General features: G+C 39.1%; 1 protein-coding gene across 1 annotated transcript; it reads left to right on the forward strand.

The window, feature by feature from the left end:
- The first annotated feature begins 19,391 nt into the window (after positions 1-19,391).
- On the forward strand, positions 19,392-21,037 carry LOC131672190 (uncharacterized). The gene is made up of 5 exons (XM_058949253.1): positions 19,392-19,694; positions 19,812-20,006; positions 20,070-20,180; positions 20,247-20,581; positions 20,669-21,037. The coding sequence occupies exons 2-5, from the start codon at positions 19,965-19,967 to the stop codon at positions 20,862-20,864; spliced, it is 684 nt and encodes a 227-aa protein (XP_058805236.1). The 5' UTR covers positions 19,392-19,694; positions 19,812-19,964; the 3' UTR covers positions 20,865-21,037.

Genomic DNA, 21,037 nt, shown 5'->3' on the forward strand with positions numbered 1-21,037 from the left:
TTTCTATTATACAACTGATGAATATCAGTGAATCGATCAATAAGCTTGTGTACCCTAAATGGTTGCGTGTGTGTATCAATAAAAAATTTAAAATTATCGCATCAAGCTGATATTCATCAGAACGTTTGAAAAATTTATAAGCTTATCATTGCTAATTTTATGCATTGAGCAATCGTAAATTTTACCACTCTTTTTTTGATAAACCATTTGAAGTGTTTTACAACTTCAATACTGAAAATACGCTAATATATATTCAACTAGTTTAGTCAAGTGAATTTGAGCAAACTTTATTAACAGGTAGAGTTATCTGCTTGGTTTATCTTATGTGTAATACAAAAACACGAAGTAGAGCTTAACTTAAAGAAATGATAAGAAATTAATTTGTTAGAAGTATTATCTACATGAAAGCTCATATCTAAGGACAAAAGACTCATAGGATTGATTTAATACTTTTTTCATATAATGTGGACTGCCGGATATTATTCATACAAATTGATTTGTTACCTTGCAACTGATTCCTTTTATTAGGACCATCAAGTAGATAGAAAAAAACCATAAATTATGCTATCATTTTATTTAAAAATTAAAAAACAAAACAAAGAAAAAACGGAAAACTTATAACATGGGTATTCAACCAACGACAAACAGAATAACTCGCATGTCAGAATAAAGACTCGAATAAGAAAATAATTTTGCTCGTAGGTTGAAACGAAACTAACGGTAACAGAGAACACGGAGTAGTAACACTGGCATCGCATGATAGAGCTCGCGCAATCCAAGCTTTAAATACACAGAGATGGTTGTCGCGAGCAGCGAGGGCGCGGGCGCGCGTCTAATTCAATTTGCGGGGAAATGCGCGAGCGAGCGCGGGCTAGAGGTGCTTAGCAGGCCGCAAAGCGATATTCCCCGGTGTAAATCCAAGTCATTAAGGACGTTCGCGCGATAGCTCACGCGCGCGCACACACACACACACACACACACACATGTATGCTCACACATGAGCCTCATTCTCTCGTCACGAGCTAATAACGATTATGAGGCGCTTTTACATGCTCGCGCTCGCGGTTCTGCCGGCCTATGCGCTCTATACTATTGTGTATCGAAGTGAGAGTGAGTTTATCTGCATGGGACCGCGTGTTATTATTGCTAGCCGTTTCGGCCAATATAATAACCGGCGCGCATGCTATGACAATGGCTTAATCCCAATGAGTCTCTCTCTCTCTCTCTCTGTCGTCACAAAGGCTCGACCCCATCCCTAACTATATACGCGTAAGCTTATTAGGCCGTTTACTTTGCTGCGTATTTTGTCGTTACTCGACGCTCGGGCTCGAAAGATGATACTGCTTATTCTGCAGTAATAATTCGAATCGGTGAATATGGTTGGCAAATGAAGAGTCGAGCGACGAGCAACAAAACGTCGTTCCAATCGTCAACGACTGAGAGAAAAGAAAAAGGAGAGACAAAAAAGCGATACTGACAACGAACTTCATCAAAACAACAACGCCAATCTATTAGCGGTCCCAAGCTCGCGCGCGCGCAGGTGAAAGCCGGGGGAAAAAAGCTGCACTCGTTGTGAAAGCGAACCGCACACATTGCCCCTTAGAATACGTGAGCGCCGCTGGCGTGTATTTATCGCCGGGGATGAACCGTAAACTCAAGAGAGTAGCTGCGCTCTTTATTATGGCTCGCTTCGTATATCGGCGGGCATATACAATCCAGCCACCGACGGTTTCGTATCCTTCTGCGTTTACGATATCCGGACCGTGCTCTATACCCCGCTACTCCCTTTCCAATGGATAGGGAAAACAAAGGTGAAGCCGGCGGGAAATAAAATTGAGGAGCGTGCGCGGGAACAACAGACAATCTTCGACGAATAACAGGATCCTTCGAGAGCAACACAAAATTTAAGTCGGCTGGTTACAGCTCCGTTCTGTTCTTCGTTCTGGCCAGAAATCATCGTTTCTAATTGTGTCGCCGGTGATAAAATACACACCTTATATGCACTCGATTTATGGCGTCTGAGAAGACGATTCTGCTCGGGCAATTTCGCTTGTTTCGCGACCTCGCTGCTGTTTTACGATGGATTCTTCATCCTCCTTTTTCGCTAAGGGAGAAAGAAAAACATTCCTTCGAAAAAAAGAAGAGAGAGATATGAGATTTTTCATCGCACCCTGGGCTCCTTAACATCGAGATTTATTCCTTGCGAGACGCTGTGACTGTTTGAGGGAGGGAAGACTTTTCTCTACTACTGTGCCGCAAGGAATATGCGCAATTATTATGAGCTGTGTTCTTTTCTCTTTTAAGGAAAGGAGTGAAGTTCATTTTGATGCTGTACATTTATTTGCTTTGTATGATACTTTATATTTGTATGTAAGCAAAGGAAGATGTTCGAAAGACATTTGCTACATGGTATTTTTTATCGAGTTACTGTAAATTTTTGTAATTTTATCCGACAATTTCGACTGCAGTACTTGTCGTCTGATAAATCCCCTGCTTCAATGTTAATGGAAAATGATTATTAAAAGACAACTTCCTGAAAGACTAAAAGCAATGTTTTGGAAAATTATAGAGGAATATATTCAGAATGAATTATTTTTCTCAATAATGGACAAAAAACTATACACACCTATGATAAATTAAATTTTTAATTCAATTGAACAGCACAATTATTTTGGCGCTCCTACTTTTGCTTTCTTTCAAACCAATAAATTAAAAAAAATTGATAATACTAATCAGTGAGTATAATAACTTAACAAAATCAACATCCAATAGCTTAACCTTACACGTAGTATTCAAGATGCATCACAATTCTGCTAATAAATTTAATACATACAGAGAGTCGAATACACTGGCGTATCGGTTTAAGTCCTGAAAATCGCACGCGTACACATAGTCGCGTTGTATAAAGCGAATTGCGATTTCAGTTTCACCATCCCACTTCCATACTCTCTCCTTTGGGGGATTGCCTTCTGAATGTTATATGCGTATATACTCGATACGATTTCGCCTGCGTGCAGTGCTTGCAGCTGCAGCTGCACTGCTCCCCTTAATAGCTTCTCGTGTACGGGCACGTATGTATGCATGAGTCGCTTCAGGCTTCCATGTAAATTTCTATTCTCTCTCTCTTGTAGTATGCGTGCGTGCACTGATTCGACGACCCTATTTCTCTTATGCTTTTTGATACTTTATTGGTCTTCGAGCTTCGGTAAATAGTTTTGATATTGCGTTGTATCGTGACTAGGAGTTTTGGAAATATAATTTGGACAAGTTTAAACTTAATTAGGTATGTATTCCGCTCATTATGATATTCTCGTCCTTATTTCCCAAAAACTCAATCGAAATCGCAATTTTCAATGAATTAAAATTTTCTTTAAATACTTCTAAACCGCAGCTGAGATAAACGCATCATAGTAATTTAAAATTTTGTTATCAATATAATAACACCAATCAGAAATTAAATAACTAATAAATGATTAATCAACTTAAATTTCAAGATTTACCCTCTGATTATCCGAGTGGAAAAACGTAATTTTTATCTATGGTTAATCGAGAAAAATAGTCGCTGAAGTCAAGAGTACCTTGACGCGCGTCGTAAGAATTACAATTAACAATTCAACACAATAATAACTTAATCTGTAACATTGCAGTTTAATTCTTATATTACTAAAATAATATCTTTTCTGCAACGTTTTCCAATGACATCTCAAGTTTCTACTAAAAAGTACAATTTTCACAATTTGCCTACATCGTGCGGGCAATAAAAGGAAAATTTCATTTCGTTCTCTGTAATTGTAATATGTGTTCTTTGAAGAAAAAAACGCGTAGATCTACCACATTGTTCTTTCGGAAAATGTCGTCTTTTCAACCGTTTGTCTGTTCCCTGTGTAAGTTTGTCTCACATTATCTCTCTCGTTCTTTATACGTCATCTTTCGTAACATTCTCGTACTTTCAATTTTGTGACTCACTCGGAATTTTGTCTTTCGCCGTCTCGTATTTTTCTCTTGTCGCATGTGCGGAAGAAGTCAATGACAAAGAAAAAAAAAAAAAAAAAAAAAAAAAAAACTCGAGCACCGTGCAAGCTAGCGCAAACTAAATAAAACGCGACAGGCAAGTGACGGGATGTAACTATACTCTTGCAAGAGGTACATGACGTTACGTGCACATGCATGCGTTTCAGAAGTTCGCTTTCACAAAATATAAATTAAAATTAGTTCGATTAGAATTATCGATTCGACGAAACACTTAATCGTGTGCCCATGTAGGTTACATCAAGAGTCCACCCGCCAGTTTATTTCTCGCCTGATTTTTATCGTTTATCATGATTGACGTTCACTTTCGACCCGATTATAGATAATGCCCAAAGAAAGCCAGCAAACGATTTCATTTGCTGATTCCAAATATAAACGCTATCGGTTTGTCGCGTATATAGCATCTCGCTATTTCTTGGACTTCATACCACATATATTTACAACGAACTCGAGAGGGCCTTTTTGACTTTTATCACACATAAATAGCGCACGCGTCTTTCTTTAAAAAATCGTATGGCTGTGTGCAGCTGCGTCAAAAAAAAAAATAAAAAAAAGGTGAGATTTGCTTTTCGTAGTTTGCTGATAAATCAATCACACGCGTACACACCAGTCCCCGTTCACTCGCGAGTTATCGATGGCCCACCGATAAATCATTTTTCGTTCGAGCACGTGGCTCCACATTTATCGACAGGAAGAATTATCGAAGATCAGCGTAATGAGCCCGAGCATCTTGTAATACTTTGAATTACTTTTTTTCGTAGAATTCAAGATGCCAAGCGAAAGACAAGTATTGCGCTTTTTAGGTTTATTAAGTATAGCATATAGCGAAGATTAATTTTTTAATGCACGAATCATAGATATTTTACAATAATAAATTTTGCAGTTAAATTTGGAAATTTGGTTCATGAATCACATTAAAATTTTCCGTTTGATAATTCGGTGGAATTGCAATAATATATGTTCAAGTCTTTGATCGATAGTACAATAAATTCTGAAGACAAATCATTTGGGTCAACAACACGTGTAAACGAATTTCTTCACTCTTTCGGCGTCTATTTCTCATGAAAATGGAGTGCTTTCAACACTCGTTCAGACGCATCAGACGTCTGTCCCCAAATATATTTGAAAGATAAAATGCAGTGTAAAATATTTAACGCGGAAATGTCGCGACATATCCACACCTGCGTGATAATCCACGGTAAAAAAAAATGCCAAGCGACGGTATATTTATCTGCAAGATCGTCGAGATTTTCTTGAGTACAGGGCAAGGATAGAGGGGTGCGCGCGGTTTTTCTTTCGCGCCAGTGCCGAGTAGTAAGAGGGGTAGACAGAAAGTAGAGTCATTAAGAGGCCGCAGTACAGGATAATGCTTGTATGAGCGGGGAGCGCTCCAGATAAGACGCCGCACGTTTTTATTTTCCTTTCCCCTTGGCGTGATGTAATGTGGAATCGTGACCCCGAGCGAAAATGTGCGTATACACATTTTCCCTTTTGACGCAACGCCGGATCGTGAGTGCAATAGCGAGATTAGCGAAATATAAAATTCGAATTGAAATGCAAACCGCGCGGCTGGTCGTAAGTAAAGCTCTATCTTATTTGGCGGAATACTGATTCCATTAACGAACTTCTCTATGTTTTCTGTTTGCCCGAGCTTATTTAATTTCTACCATGCGCGCCAGCGAGAGAAAATTAAATGGAAGCTCGGGACTCGATTGTTATACCCGATGAATCGATTTCTTTTAGCGTTGCGCAGCATTGTTAGCGAGGATTCTCCTACGAGTCGAGAGCGAATGGTTTTAATGAAAATTAAGGGCTTCCAATGAAGTTTTTCGTATTGTCTTTTCTCTGACTGGAGGGGTACGCGAGAGGGTGAAAATTGGGTTAGCTTCCTTTGTGTTTACTTTTTTTGTTTTGATTTTTTTTACTGGACAATGCGAAGTCATGCAACAAAGAATTCTAAAATGTTCTAAAATGGAAATTTCTTGGATTATCATATTTACGGCCGGGATTAAAATTTTATTGGAATTACAGTCGAGTTTGATGCCTTTTGTTTTTCTAAACACACATTCGGTAAAACAGAGCTTTCGCGCTGAGAATGAAATCGCGAAATAAAAACAATAGACCTAAGTATATGCATCAAAAGCGTCGCTGTCCTGAACAGAAAAAAGAAAAGGAGACGAAAGTTATGCAAAGCTTTAAGCGAGTATCATGTCGAGCTAAAAGTGTACACGTTGCACCAAACTACACAACGGAGTGAAGCGAGAGCAGGAAACGTCGAACGATCGTTGGCATCCGGGCGAGTTACACGGTAAGCATCGTAGACATTGGACGTCACTCAGCGTGCCCTTAAGAGTTTCCGGGAGGACGACCACAGGAAAGCTCCTGATCGCTTGCTGGCTGCTGCTGTTGTATCGATGTTCCTGACGTTCCCTCGAGGCTGTTTGTCTCGGAATATCTTTCCTGATCAATGGATACGTAATTCGATTGCCATGTATAACATATACTCCCTTCTCTTTCGTTATCGTTTGGTGATTTTTTTTCTTTACATCGACCATAGACGGATACCACGAAAGAATTTAATACCTTAAAATGATAGTTACTAGGAAAAATAAGTAGACTGAATTGACGACTGCTTTACGTTTTAATGAGAAAAGTTGTCGGTATTTAAATCGAACTAGTTCGTCAGTAAAAAACTACAAGCTTATTCGCGCAGACTAAATGAAAGTCATAAAAATATATGATATAAACTACAACAAATTCAATGGCTTTACATTTCTGTCGATTGTCATTTCTTTTTACGTTAACAATTATTCCAAAGGTTAATGTATTTACTCTCTCGTATTTAATTTCTATATAGTACAATTTAATGTCTTTGATATCCAAATGACCGCGCATTTAAAGGGGTGATTGGATCGACTTTGTGAAATTGAACTGACTGCAATACGTGTATCACCGCTCGAATAACTCCAGTAACCACGATTCATGAATAAATTACAGCTTGATTCATGCAAATCAAATGATAATTTTATTTCATTTCAGTCACAGCATTCTTTCGCGAGATTGTGCTACACTTAAGCATCGAACGAATCAATCGTTCAATTAATTCGTCCGTCTGGCTCTTTCTCCCCCCCCCCCCCAAATGCAAACGTATTCTTTCGAAAGACTGGAGCCTCTTTCTCTTCTTCACTGTTTTACATACTGCGCGATCTTTCCACTTCCGCCTTTGACGTTCGATATTTGCAAGTAAATTACTCCCCCTGCTCTTATCCGTCGACTTCCTCTTTATCTCTTATGTTCTTTCTCACCCCTTATTGCTTCCTTGAGAATTCGACACTCGGCCTGGCTCGTTGGCGATCTTTCTTTTTGCCTTTTTTTTATCGTGTATTTACAAATCAACTCAAACAACGATGAATTATGAATATAACCGATGTTTAAGAATGATGATAATTATTATTACGAAAAGACAGTAATTATAATATCAAATTCAAAATACACTGTCGGCGCTAATTGAAAATAACATGTTTTCGTACAAAGTATTTATTTAACTTATCAGAAGATAAATAAATCGAGTACAATCTCCAGATCTAATGAAACAATGTATGCATTTCATATCTGTACAAGTGACTGGACTACAAGACGTGTCATACACGAAGCTTTAAAAAAAATAAGAGTTGTAGAACGCTTCAGAGAATGGATATCAGCCCACGGGCACATCCTCTCTGAATTATGTTCCCTTCGATAATTTATGTATGCACCGGCGCCCGAAGGCCCCGCACGACTTTTCCCTAATCTATGCTAGTCTCTTCCTCTCATTCTCCCTTGATCCTTTACTTGCGTCCTTTACACTTCCTCCTCTTTTATTATTTTGAAACGAGGACAAGAGATACTACTTGAATACTGATTTCAACGTGGATAATGGGTTTTCCGGTCATTGTCACTTGACTAAGATGATACCACATCGTAGAGCTTCCTATAGATGGTTCCGTAGACCTTGGCAATGGCTTGAGATATTTTGTTAGAAGCATGTTTACATTCTTCTCTTGATTAGCGTGTGGTTGTTTACGATAAACATGTTTATCTGATTTGAACTGAGAACAGCATATATCAAAATCGTCAATCCATCAAAAATTTAATCTTCGAGGCCAAAGTCCAGCGGCAGCAAGTAGGTTTTATTTAAATCGACATCTGCTTTCAAAGTCTTGCGTATGCTTGTCCCTTTGAGAAAATCATCAAACTGAGCTTGCAGTGATATAAAGAAAGGGAGGAAAAAAATAAGCCTTGTCGCCCCCCATGAAAATGGAAAAATCCAAGAGAGGGCTACAGGTGTATAGGTACACGTACCATCGGGGAGAGAAATTCAATTTCCGGTCAACGTTGGACGCCCCGGGAAAACAACTGTCAGCGCGAGCGAGAGAGAGCTGTGTACGTATATATGCGCGCCTGTTTACCGGAATTGTGTCGCGAGCAAAATCCTCGCGTGTTGCCGACGACGTCAAGCTGCGCTGCTGCTGCTGCTGCTGCTGCTGCTGGCAGTGGCGTCCTGTTAAACTGCCAGGCAGCTGCAAGTGCGTTTACCTTTCGTTCGATTTAGTGCAAGTTTCTGATTCTTTGACTTTTTTTCCTTTTCTTCTCTTTACCAAGTAAATTTCTATGAGAATCATTTGATGAAGAACAATATTCTTTTACACTGAATTGCAAATTACGTTTGTTTTCTGGTTATATCTTGGAAATATATACATTTCGTGATATTTTTTAGTAATAAGAAATTCTACGATAGATCTAATATATTTTTTAATTTTTCAAATGATATTTAAAATAACGTGTCAAGAGGATAGATCAACCTTTAAGTGATAAATTCATCGTAAAAAAATGAAACGTCGACTTTCTGCATTCGAACTTATCAAGCGTCATAAGCATTCAATGATTGAAGAAAAGAAACGGCTCCACCATCTATAGTCATTTTTAAAAACCAAGTAAACACTAGTGTTACTCACTGCTGTCTAGTCTAATATCTCTTCATCTAATCTTTAGGATAGTCACATAACCGATAATATTACGACCGTGATCCCATAAACCGCGTGATTTCCTAAATGGATGACAAAGATTAAATACCTCCTAGCGCACGTAACACTTTGGTTGATTGAATCCTCCCGAAAATCCTCTCCCTTGGAATTTTCAGGCTATCGGTATACCTGTACGCGTAGGGAGGTGAAAAAGCATCAAAGGTGATATACGAGAGAGTAATAAAAGCTTTACGGTAAGACTATACCCTTCATAATTACAAGCTTTACGCATGCGCGACGAGACAGTAAGCCGGTCACGTATCGGCGCGTGCCGAGCTTGTATATAACGCTACGTTGCGCGCGATCGTGGGCACATCGCTCAAGTCGGATACGACGATGACAGAGCGAATTGCGGCCGCAAGTTTTTCTCATTTTGTTTGAATGCGTATTATACTCCGGGATGATCCCGTAAGAAAGCGTGTCATGGTACTATAGACTATTTCGCAAGTTATTTACCGAGATATTCCGAGCGCTGATGCAGACGTTTCTGATAGTGGTAATGGTTCCAGCTTTCGTAAAGTGGTTTCATCAACAACGCGTAATAAATGTTCAGGGGCTTTATTGCCAGAAGCTGATGTGGCAGCATTGACTTTGAGGCAGTGAAAGAAGCTTTCGAGAATCCAAAAGAATTCGACGAATCTGAAGAATCCTGAAAGGTGCAAACAAAGGAGAACTAATTTTTCTACATTGAAAGGCGAATCCTGTATACCGTAGTTCGCGACGAATAATTGATCGATCGAAAGGGCTCGCGCGCGTTGCCCCGACGTTTCCCTTTTTTACCTTCTCCTTCTTCTTTCTTCTTCGTCTTCTTCTTCTTGCGCGCAGCACCGTGAGTATGAATAATGCGCAAGTCTTCAGGCGGTGCACGGATTCCACGCTTTTTTTTTCGTCTTCGCGCGTATATTTTTCTCGCGCTATCGAAGAAAGAAAAAGCTTCGAAGATGGCCGAGCTTTATCGGTGGATTCCGATGGCTCGGCAGCTGGATTTATCGAATTTTTCAGCTCGTAAAATGAGCTTTATTAGCGAGCTGGAGAACACTCTATCCTTTCCATTTTTAATATCGATTGATTACGTTTGAAAAATTAGTGCGCATTATTACGCTAACAGAATGTCGTGATTCCGCTGAATACTCGTTTGTGAGTTTCCCCCCATGAGCTATGAGCTTTGTAGTCATTAATTTCACAAAGAGCTTATGGAAGCGTTCAGTATGATTCCGTGAACGCAATGAAAATGAAAGTGCGAAAGCCGCAACGCAGTAGTTGATAAAATTAAGAACAGATAATCCAATCTGAGGATACCCCGGGATTATCTTGTGAATCATATAATAATCATTGAAAGAAGTGCAAGAAAGAAATTTTGCTATCGTGAAGCTCCTCATAGGGTTATACAGAGCGCGTTGTGCGGAGAAACGATCGAAGGGAAGAATAAGTATATAGCTCACGTCGGCGTCTCGATTCTCTCCTTTCTTCTCACAGGCGGCTCCTTATTTTCTCTTAAATAAGCTCGTCGTGCTAAGCCGGCTCGTCGTGACGACGACGTGGCGCAAACCACCGCCATAATCCAGTTTTCTCGCTTGCTCTACTCGAACTCACGAAAACGGATTGTTTGCGATACCTCGTAGAGACGAAGGAGACGAAGAAAAAGGGTTATGGATTTCTTATTTCGCAAAGCGAGACATGTTGGGCGAAAGATTTGTGCGCAATTTCTGAGCAGGGTGGATGTTACGTGATGCTTTTTGTAGGGGAAAATTTGCGGTGAGTCAACAATTTTTAATGAAAGTGAAAAGTCAAATTTTTAATGGTTGGGATCGTTGTTAATCGATTGACGAAGTTACAAACCGCAGATAAATTCGTTTTGAGCTCAGGTGTCAGGGTCGATGTAATCTAGTGATATTGAAAACTGCGATGTAAGTAGTCAATTCATGCGGAGACTCTCGATTCTTTATTGATAAAAATGTACAACATGTCACATGTTCTGGAGCACCCGTGGTTGGTCTAAATTATTGATACCATATACGTGATGCGATTGCAAAATATTTCACGTTCCGCTGTCGCCTTCACAAATTTTTACAGTTCTCCTCTGTTCCTTTTTCGACAATATCAATTCTGAACCTTGACATCGAAGACTCACAACGTTATGACGAATTTAACCGATTCAATTAGCATAATGAAGAGGGAAGCAAGTGGAGTCCATTCGTCAACCAAAAATCGCGTAATTATAGATAATCGAGATCGACTGCAGTCGGCTGCATGCCTATTTGGCCAATATCAATAAACGATTAGTTGGAATAATTTATTTGGAAAGAGCTCGCGGCTCGAAAAAGCTTCTGAATGTTTGATTCGAGCAGGAGCCCCCCTTTACGCTCTCATTTCCAAACACGAGCTCGCCCTCCCTCGGCCCGCCTCCTTAGCTCCGCGAGTTCTAATTCCTAGCCTGTGCGAAGGAAGCTCGCGCGTCGCGATCGAGATTACGTATTCGCTCGCGCGGCCGTGTGCACGAGTGCTTAGGGAAATTCGCATTCGCGCGGTGCGTAAGGATCGCCCGAAGGGCCAAGTTCGAAGCTCGAATTCCGCGCGCGTGCACTGGAATCCTTAATTAAAGCGCCGGGGCGGCCGCGGGGAACGGAGGGGAGGGGGCTGTAAAAATAAGAAGGAGCACGGAAAATCGGCCGTCTCAATTAAGGATTCGCCTCCTTCGCTTGCGTTTGCCTTTCTCGCGTTTTCTTCCGGCTCTCGCCGTTTCGCTGCATATTATTGCCGGGAAATTGCGCGCGGCTAGCTGCAATTGCTTCCGGCTATGCCGACTTTACTCGCGCTCGGCAATTTATATGCTCGAGCTTGTTGAACAGGTAAATTTTTCAGCGAGAGAACGGCGAAGGAGAAATTAACCAAGGAATTTTTGCTCGTTAGATTCCAACCGCGGCGATGCGTTTCTCATGTTTCGTCGGGTCATGGGATTCATATAGCCGCTTCGCTATCGAACTCTTCGGATAATCAGCTAATAAATGACAAGCAATGAGCCACGAATAAACGAAACGAACGCACAGTAACTAAAAGGGAAAGGGAAACCTTTTAACTTGAGAAAGTGCTTCTTTCTTTTTCGGGGGATGGGTCGCGAGCGCAAAAATAAAAGATACGCGCGCCAAGAAAGATAGAAAGTAAAGCTCCGTCGTCGGTGTTCGCAGCGTCGACACCGATATCCCCTTTTGCGCGAGAAGACCGAGTGTAGGCGCGTAGATCTCACGGAGATCCGCGAGAGCGATGAAGCAATCGCTTCCGAAGAATCTGACGTAAAGTTTGAAGCCCGTCCTTCAATTTCTTCTCCGCCGCGGAGAATAGAAAAGTTTTTCTCTTCGGCGGGAATAAAAAAACCCTATAGCTTCTGATGGCAGCATTTAAATTATTCTCGCGAATGAAAATCCACGACGATATCTCAAAGCTCGCGCGCGAGGAAAATCCTTATTTACCCCGCACAATAAAGCTCGCTTGCTCGCTAGGCAAAGCGCGCGGTCGAAAATAAAGCCGACCATTTATTCGCGTCAGTTTTTGTCTGGCGGCTCCTCGATTCCTCGCGCGCGGACATGTTCCTGCGCACCAGCAGACTCGGAGAAAAGTAAAACAAAGTCGAGACGCATTAGGACACCTCTGGCCAATCGATTCTGTCGCTTCGACTTACTATCCTTGAGAGGCTCGTTCGCTACGGGGCAAATGCAAATTGAGTTGTTTTTTTTCATTTGATGTCGACGATGCTCTAAGAGGAGCAGGTTCGAATCGGTTGTTCTTTTTATCGAAATAGTGGGTATAGAATAAATGAGACTAAATTAATCCGTTTACAGTAGAGATTACCGGCGTGAATTTAGTTACCGTCGGGATAGATGCTCTGAATCCAAATCCCATTTAGATAATCGATTGTTAACGTTACTCATCCAATTGTAATCCACATTATCCCGTGAACAACGATTATTCATCCGAGAAGCTCTGATGCGAATATATACTGTTAAACAAGTAATCAATGTTTTTGCATGCTTTTCGCTGATTGATCGGTAAAACGAAGCGACGGAGTCTATTTGCAAAACAAACAACGGTTATCGACAAACTGCAATCAACGTGGCTTTCTAAATCAACAACAACGAGCGCCTTTACTTCGTCAAAAATGATAAATAAAAGCGCAATCGCCAATTGGAAGCGCATTGGTCTCTCAAACGAGGACAAAAAAAAATAACGTAACTTCATTCACATCCCGTGAGAGCGCACGCGAAAGAAACAAAGTATCAAATCAAAGTTACTTCAGAAAAATCAATGCAGAAAAAGAGGCAACGCCGAGTTCCTTTCCGCGTGCGCTTCCGTTTCCACGTCGGTTTTGCTCTTCTGCCCGCGCTCTTTTCTTTCCCCCTGCGCGTTGGATTTCGAAGGCTGTTGCGCACCGCCGAGCTGACAGCCGCGCGCCCGCGCGTCCGACGTGTTTTTCTTCCGTTCTCATTTGTGCCCCTATAGTTCCGCGCCCGTGCCGCTTCCGTTCTTCCGCCTCTGCGACTTGCACTTCGAACTTCGTTATTGCTACTGTCAAGATATCTTTATTGGCTTTATTCGGCGTCCCTTTTCATAAGAGAGTTTTCTCTCTCTCTCTCTCTCTCACTCTCTTTCGATTTTGTTTTGTGCCCCTTAATATTATGTAAAAGCTTCTTTGATTAGATAATAAAATTGATGAAAATTTTTCAAAGTTTGAAATTAAATTCTAAAAAGTGAAATTTACTCCAAGATCAATCGTTTAAAAAATGAAACTTTATGAGTACTTTAAAAATAAGCAATGATCTTTTGAAACCAAAGTTGACGACTGGAACTGATATTCCCGTAATAATACAAGCTTTCAGAATGTTCGATATCTCGTACTATCTCATTTTCCTGTCTCGCAGTAGAGCTCTTATTACATTTTCCTCGATACGCCACCGCAGCGCCAATTTATCATCTCACCTTTACTGTAAGTATCGCATTTAGCCATTGATAAGGCGCTAAAGGCAATCATAACTTTACCAAGTTCTGCGAAACTATGCGATGCCAGTTTGAAGAGGATTTTCTTTTTATACCAGATGTCTTGTACAATTGTGCATCAAGTATTATGTAATTAGAAAATTATTAATCGCATTTGAATCAAATTATGATTATCAACTAATGTTTTATTGTACGTCAGGCACGGTGCTGCTATATTATTGGATAAGTAAATTTACATAGAGTTAGCATATTGGTCATTCACTAAGTAATTTATGTATACAGGCTGTAATTAAAATGGTTCAATTTCAAAAATTTGACTTCGAACATGGAAATTTGTAATTATCAAACTTTTCAAATTGAATTTAAATACGTATTTCTGATAGTAATCGGAAATCTGCGTGCGAAGCACGCTGTAAATGCTACTTATTGGTAGTAGATATGCAAATAGACAACTTGAACTTGCTAGACTCGGAATCCATTTATACGTACATTATTTTTTATTGTGACTTATAACCCGGGTAAAACTATCATATTTCAAAATACAGTAACGTGCTACATAAATGAAAAAAGCGAGATATTGTTTTGACGTGGAACTTGTGTGTCAACATTGAAGCAAGTGACGTCAAAGAATGGTTACTTTAATCATAGAGTGTTTATAAGAACGATAACATTTGTTTTCTGAAGTTTTATCTAATGGCATTAATTTCGACTTGAAAGAAATTAAAAGTCTCAGATCGCTAAAACATCTAGTAGAGATTTTAACAATAACAGTAAAAGCTTTTTTAAACTAAACTAATAAATGTATCTCAGTAACAGTCTCAAAACTGTGAGCAGTTCTTTGCAAAGATATGTCGCATCGTCACACTTTCACTTACAAGGTAAGAGATGTAACTTCGCACATGAATTGTTTCATATTTATTATATTGAATAAATAATTTTTTTTTAATAAAAATAATTCACTATATCTGCCTTAAAATATTTATTATTATGTAACACTTTCCGTTGGCAGGTCAAGGTTAGGTCAAATATTTCCGTACTTTTATAAAGATTTCATAAAATGAATTAAATACCATTACATTTAAATGGAATAAAACATGTATAAAGCGTTCGTAATTGGAAAAATATAGCGATATCATAATAATTTCAAAACAGATTTATGCATTTACAACCATCGGGAAATTTGAAATCAATAAGTTGATAATCAGAATGATGATCGTCTGCTGGTACCGCAAGTAGTGAAACTATCTTGTAAACTTGTTCACACGTTCCTTTTCTCGCGCATGGTTGATCAGGTCTGTAGAACAAAATTTCAATAGTGCCAGTTGAAATTATTATCTTCAAACGAGAATTTATAATGCATGAACTTACAAACATAAGTTAGATACAACTTTTTGTATTACTACGTCATTGTTTATGATGAAATATCGCTTATTATCTTCACCAAACATATTTATTGGATGACGTTCTTTAAGCTATAATGATTAATTGAAATTAATTATTATCCTTAGTAATATTAATATAACAAATGGGGACTTGCCAGCGTTCTACACCCGCCAAAAGCTGCAAAATTGTCTTGCTGTAAAAACCACATTTTATTTCATTTGAAGATTCAACGGAAAAACTGAAATATTGTCAATATCACGACTAACGTTGCATTAACACAAAATAGTTAATATTTTACGTACCACAAGTAGAAAGAATATAATATTCAGTAGAAACTGAATATTCACGATGTTTGATTCATTCATTTTAGTAGATTTCTAAAAACTAACTTCTCTATATTTAAAATTTTAGGATATGTGTAACATTCATTTCAGATGATTTGAGCTCTATTATCACACACGCACACACACACGCAATTAGAGTCATAATTAGAGCAACTTGCCGTCACACTTCCAGCTATAATTAGACAAATAAGTCAATTAGAAGTTCTGATAAAATAGCTTTTAGCGAGGACAAGTGTTTGCTATGTTTCAAATAATGAATAATTATTCAATTTATTTACAATTTTCAACCTATAATCTAATATAAAACGAAAACATTTTTCATCACACAAACATTACATTTTCTCAAAATAAAACAAAACCAATCGATTATAGTTCGTCACGTAAGGTGAACTTTGTTTAACATAAATTTATACATTGTTTAACACATATATATCTTCTCGCAATGAAAGAAAAAAGAGAACTACATCCTCCATACTTGTAATGACCTTTATAAAACGACTGATATCAATATCTTAAAATGAATCTCCATTAGTTTAATTATTCGACACAATCTTTCATCATATCAAACTCTCAATTCGACACGACGCTCTGGATTACAGCTCAAGTCATGATAACTTGAGAGAGAGAGAGAGAGAGAGAGAGAGAGAGAGAGAGAGAGAGAGAGCAGGACGCGCATATCTCCCTCCGTCTCCTCCTTAATGTCGTCCTTTCGCTCTCGTGTTTGCTTTCGTCGGGGCGCGCATATTCCCCGAGGCATCTTCTGCCAGCAAACCTATACTACTTAGCATGCCCTCTCTCTCGCTCTTGCAAGCTCCATCGTTCCTTCTTCTCGTGTATCGCACCGGTATACTGTTTCAAAATGATCGAACTGTCGGTATCCCGGGAAATTGCTCTCTCCGCTCGCAGCTCTAAGTTTCCTACCCCCCTTTCGTTACGCCACGAGGAAAACTCCTCCCGCCCGCGCGCCAGATTGGCCGAGCTCGCGTATTATTAATTTGCGGTCTCTCGAATATTGATGTTTCACTTAAAGGAGATGCGGGGGAGGGGAAAAAAAAGTTGAACCGCTCGTAGACTTGCAATCGATCGGCTGGATTTTAAGTTTACTAATTTGACTGCTGTTCGTAGCCGAAACGTTCTCGTTTTTTTTTTCACTCTGATAAACCAATTCCAGACTTTTGTCGAATGTTCATCCGGCGATTTTCGCGAGGCGAGCTCTCGCTGAAAAAGCAAAGCGGAATCAACAGTTGCTCGGGCGAGCGCTTGCGAGAAATTGATGATGCGCCAGCTCCAAATAGTCTTAACGGCGTGGATGTATCCGCGTCGTCTTGCGCTGGCGAGCAAGATGAAGCTCATTCCTCCCGGCGTCAAGCGTCCAACTTCAGAAATGTGTTTTTCGCTTTGAAAGGAAGCTTTTATGTGCCCTTCGACAGGTCTTCGCGTCTGCTGCTGCGAGTTGTAAATATCAGCCGTGAGTATCGGCAATAAAGCGCGCGCTCGCGCTCCGCCTCGTAAATGTAATATAAAGCGAAGTTGTGCTGGAAAGCGATAAGAGTGAAGTAAGAAAGAGAGAGGGAAGACGTAAACGGCTCCGCGCCATGAATTAAAATGACGATGGGCAGCTTTTACAGCGCGAACGCCGAGATTTTCCGGCTGCCGGCAATTACGAATAAACAGCGAGAGGCGGACCTGCTCTCCCTTGAAAAGAGAGAGAGGAGATCCGAAATATATTCCTTAGCGCAGAAGTCGAGAGCATGTCCAAGAAGCTTAACGGATCATCCGCTAATCTCATTAAGGGTAAAGGATAGGAAAGTGGCTGATGCTGCTACTGAGAGAGCGGCTCAACCGATGTGCTTTGACGTCTCGAATCTTCTCGAGAAACGTACACAGGACGAACGCGCAAAATGAGTGTACGACTCTCTCTTTCTCTTTCTCGATGTTTTTTCCGTCCCGGACTTTCGGCCTGAATGCCTCACAGTCTAATGAGAAGTACTTTTTGGTTCTTCGTGCGAAAGCTTGAACGAAAGAGTACAAGTGAAAATAATTATTCACGCGCCAGTAAATGAAGATAAAGCGAGCATAAAATAACAAATAATGTATTGGATTCAAAGTTTGTCGGAGACAGGAAGTACAGTGCTTTGTACAATTATAATGAATTTACAGCTTCTAACTTCAAAACAATATTTGTTGTGCTTTGTCATTCTCAGAAGATCTATACACTATACTTTGACTGGTCCATTTACGCAGAAAAGCTTAATTAGAAGCTTGAAAGTTATAAAATAGAATGTAAATAAAGTTGAATATCCAATCAATATTCAAAATCATCTTTATCTTTATTATATTTTATAATATAAATATATCTTACATTTATACACAAAAAAACATTTATTATCATTTATTCGATAACTGTTGACATTTTCAAGGGAAATAAATAGTATTAAATATATTTATGGTTCAAAAACGAATGATTTCCATGAAAATTAGAGTGTTAATGCCTAATGCCTTCCTTTATATTTTAACGAAACACTTTCTATTGGCTTATATATTAGCAATAGTGGTACGGTTCCTCAAAACTACTAATTGCTAAATGATTAATAAATCTAAATTAAATTAAATTATTTTTGAATTCTGAGAGAAAACAGGGCCAAACAGGATTTTTCATGTGCGACCAATGCATCCAGAGAGAAATATGGTGGTACTCGTTTTGCGGTACACACTACAAATTTTGACCAAATGATCAACATTTCTGAATGTCTCTGAGTAACAAATCTATTTTGTGATAACATATTCAAACTATTTTATACATTTCTTGTTACCTGACTCATTTTAAATAAAGTTACGGTAAGAATTAAGAAGTCAAAGAGTTTCCCGATAAAAACTCACAAATCTTCTCGATTTTATTAAAATTAGCCCCGGAGTTGTTTGAATTGGCGGCAGTTAGTTAATGCAATCAATGAGTACGTATAAGCAAATGCATCGAGAAGTGGAGTTACTGACGTTGCCGACTGGTAAAGAAGAATACGACATAAGCGTTATGTTTCTGTAAAATTTCTGTTAATTAATAAGTGTGGCCGTACTACTTGTTATATTTTTATGATGCACATACTAAACAAAGTTTGAAATTTTCGTTCGAACTTTCGTTCGTTTCGTTTCGAATTCGTAGCTTTAACAAATATAGAACACTTTTTTGATTAATTTGTTACTCGCATGTGAGTAGCAGTCTTCGATATTTTCTTAAAATAATGAAAAAAAAAAAGAAATTACACGATTTCAAAAGTTACAGTCAAATTAATATAATAGATGCGGTATATAGATGTTAGTCGTATAGTGGCTAATAGTGCATAATCAGAGCGGTGTTCGTAGATCACTGCAGTAGAGAAGTTACCGAGTAGCACTCAACTATATGTACACCGCACAACTATATTTATCACAAGTTTGTAGTTACAACAGAGAGCAAGTAGGAGGGAAGTCCCCTCTCTCCTCCAAGTCAGATATATCTCCTCGTATTATCAAAACATTAACCGTTCTGCGTTTTTTTTCCAATCCAAAATCACGGCTTTGTAGTAATTAGCTGGCTCTCGCGCTACGCGCATCACGCACTCGCGGACATCAGGTACCAGGAAGGAGACTTTATTTCAGTGAAACGCGAGGTTTACGACACGAACCGAGTGCTGCAAGTAACGAGTTTCGTCAAGAGAGCTCCGACGCACGTGTTACTTTGGACCGTGTTTTTTCTTTCCTCTCGCATAAAGAGCAGGGATATGCAACGACAAAATTGTAACTTTGAGGTTAGAGTGAAGAAGAAAACATTTTGAAATTACCATCGTTCGGAAAAATACTACTAACGTCGGACTTTCTTTGCCGCTCTTCGGTTACAAAATTCTGAAAGGTACGTTGCCCTAAAAGTCTATTTTAAAAATCGTTTTCTTGGATATTCGTCACAATGATCAATCTAGCTAATTATGAGATACACTCGTTATCGCCTTGGTAATTAACTTTATTTCAGCTTCTCCAGACTACGCAAATGAAAAAATGCGCTAATCAGAACAAAAATAAATGACAGCGGCAGTTATCATATCAAACGTAAAAACCTTCGTTTGACGGTAATTTATTAGCTGAACAGAGGTTGCATTGAAATTTCGATATATTAACTGTAATAATGTGGAATCATTTGCTTAGCGCATTGCTACTTTTGTTTTTGGTAATTCATTTTGGAATAATTTTTGTCAGTCAAATGTTATTTAGTAATTTTATTATTAACTAGCTTCTTCATGGAAGCTCCACATGTTGTCGGCACAAGGGCATCTGGTTTAATCGACCTCGACGAGACGTGCAAAGCAGTCTTGGCGATTACGACAAACAAAGCATTAACAGTGTAAGAAATAATATTTTTGTCATTTCATCGATTATTTGTCAAAATATGAATGTTTTTATTCGTTAGTTCACCACCGAGGAACAAAATGTAAAAAATTCAGAAAATATCAAAGTCGGCCTCGATCGACTTCGTGAAGTTCTATCGAATAACGGCAAAGACAAAGGATACGTAGATCCAAAAGTCATAAAATACTTTTCAGAGCGTCGTGATTTTCGACTGCGTTCTCCTTTTTGGGGGCGCAACACTAGTACAAGGGATCGACCTAGAGGAGCTTGTTCTGTAGTAGTAAGCACAGAACTTCCAAAACCATTGCTTCGAAACTTTAATGACGAGTTTACTTTATCTCACTTTTTGATCAACGTACCAGCATTTCAACAAACATTCGAAGCTTACAAATGCATGTGAGTACATTAAAAAAGAGAGAAACGATGAATTTTCGTATGTTAGGCGCACATTTTTACGAATAAATGTTTTTTTTGTTTCAACAGCAATGTCGGTAATGCCTGTGCTGACTACTTTGCGAGGCAACCAAAACCGAGCTCAGGCACGTGTAAACAAACTTTTCGGCACGTGAAGGTTTTAGTATTACCGAATAATAAACAGTATTTTAACGTTAACGACTTCAGAGTTGCTATATTTGAAGTAGAGGAGGGCTGCTCGTGCGTTAAACCTAAAAAGATTTGATATTGAAATCGATTTGCAGCAGCATAATGTTAGAATAATTATCAAAAACTTTATTAGGTGTATTAAAATGACAGCATTTGTAAAATACATTATAGAATAACTATTTGATTACTAAAATATGAACATAGGTACGTTTTCATCTATAGACTTAAAAGTATGCTTTTAAAGTTAAG

The sequence above is a fragment of the Phymastichus coffea genome, unplaced genomic scaffold, assembly GCF_024137745.1.
Source record: "Phymastichus coffea isolate CEN01 unplaced genomic scaffold, Cenicafe_Pcof_1.1 PCOF00145, whole genome shotgun sequence".
In the NCBI taxonomy this organism is placed as follows: Eukaryota; Metazoa; Arthropoda; class Insecta; order Hymenoptera; family Eulophidae; genus Phymastichus; species Phymastichus coffea.

Coding starts and splice junctions, on each gene's coding strand:
- LOC131672190 (XM_058949253.1), top strand. CDS start 19,965: ATGTGGAATCATTTGCTTAGCGCATTGCTACTTTTGTTTTTG. Junction 20,007..20,069: donor CATTGCTACTTTTGTTTTTG/GTAATTCATTTT, acceptor ATTATTAACTAG/CTTCTTCATGGAAGCTCCAC. Junction 20,582..20,668: donor TTCGAAGCTTACAAATGCAT/GTGAGTACATTA, acceptor TTGTTTCAACAG/CAATGTCGGTAATGCCTGTG.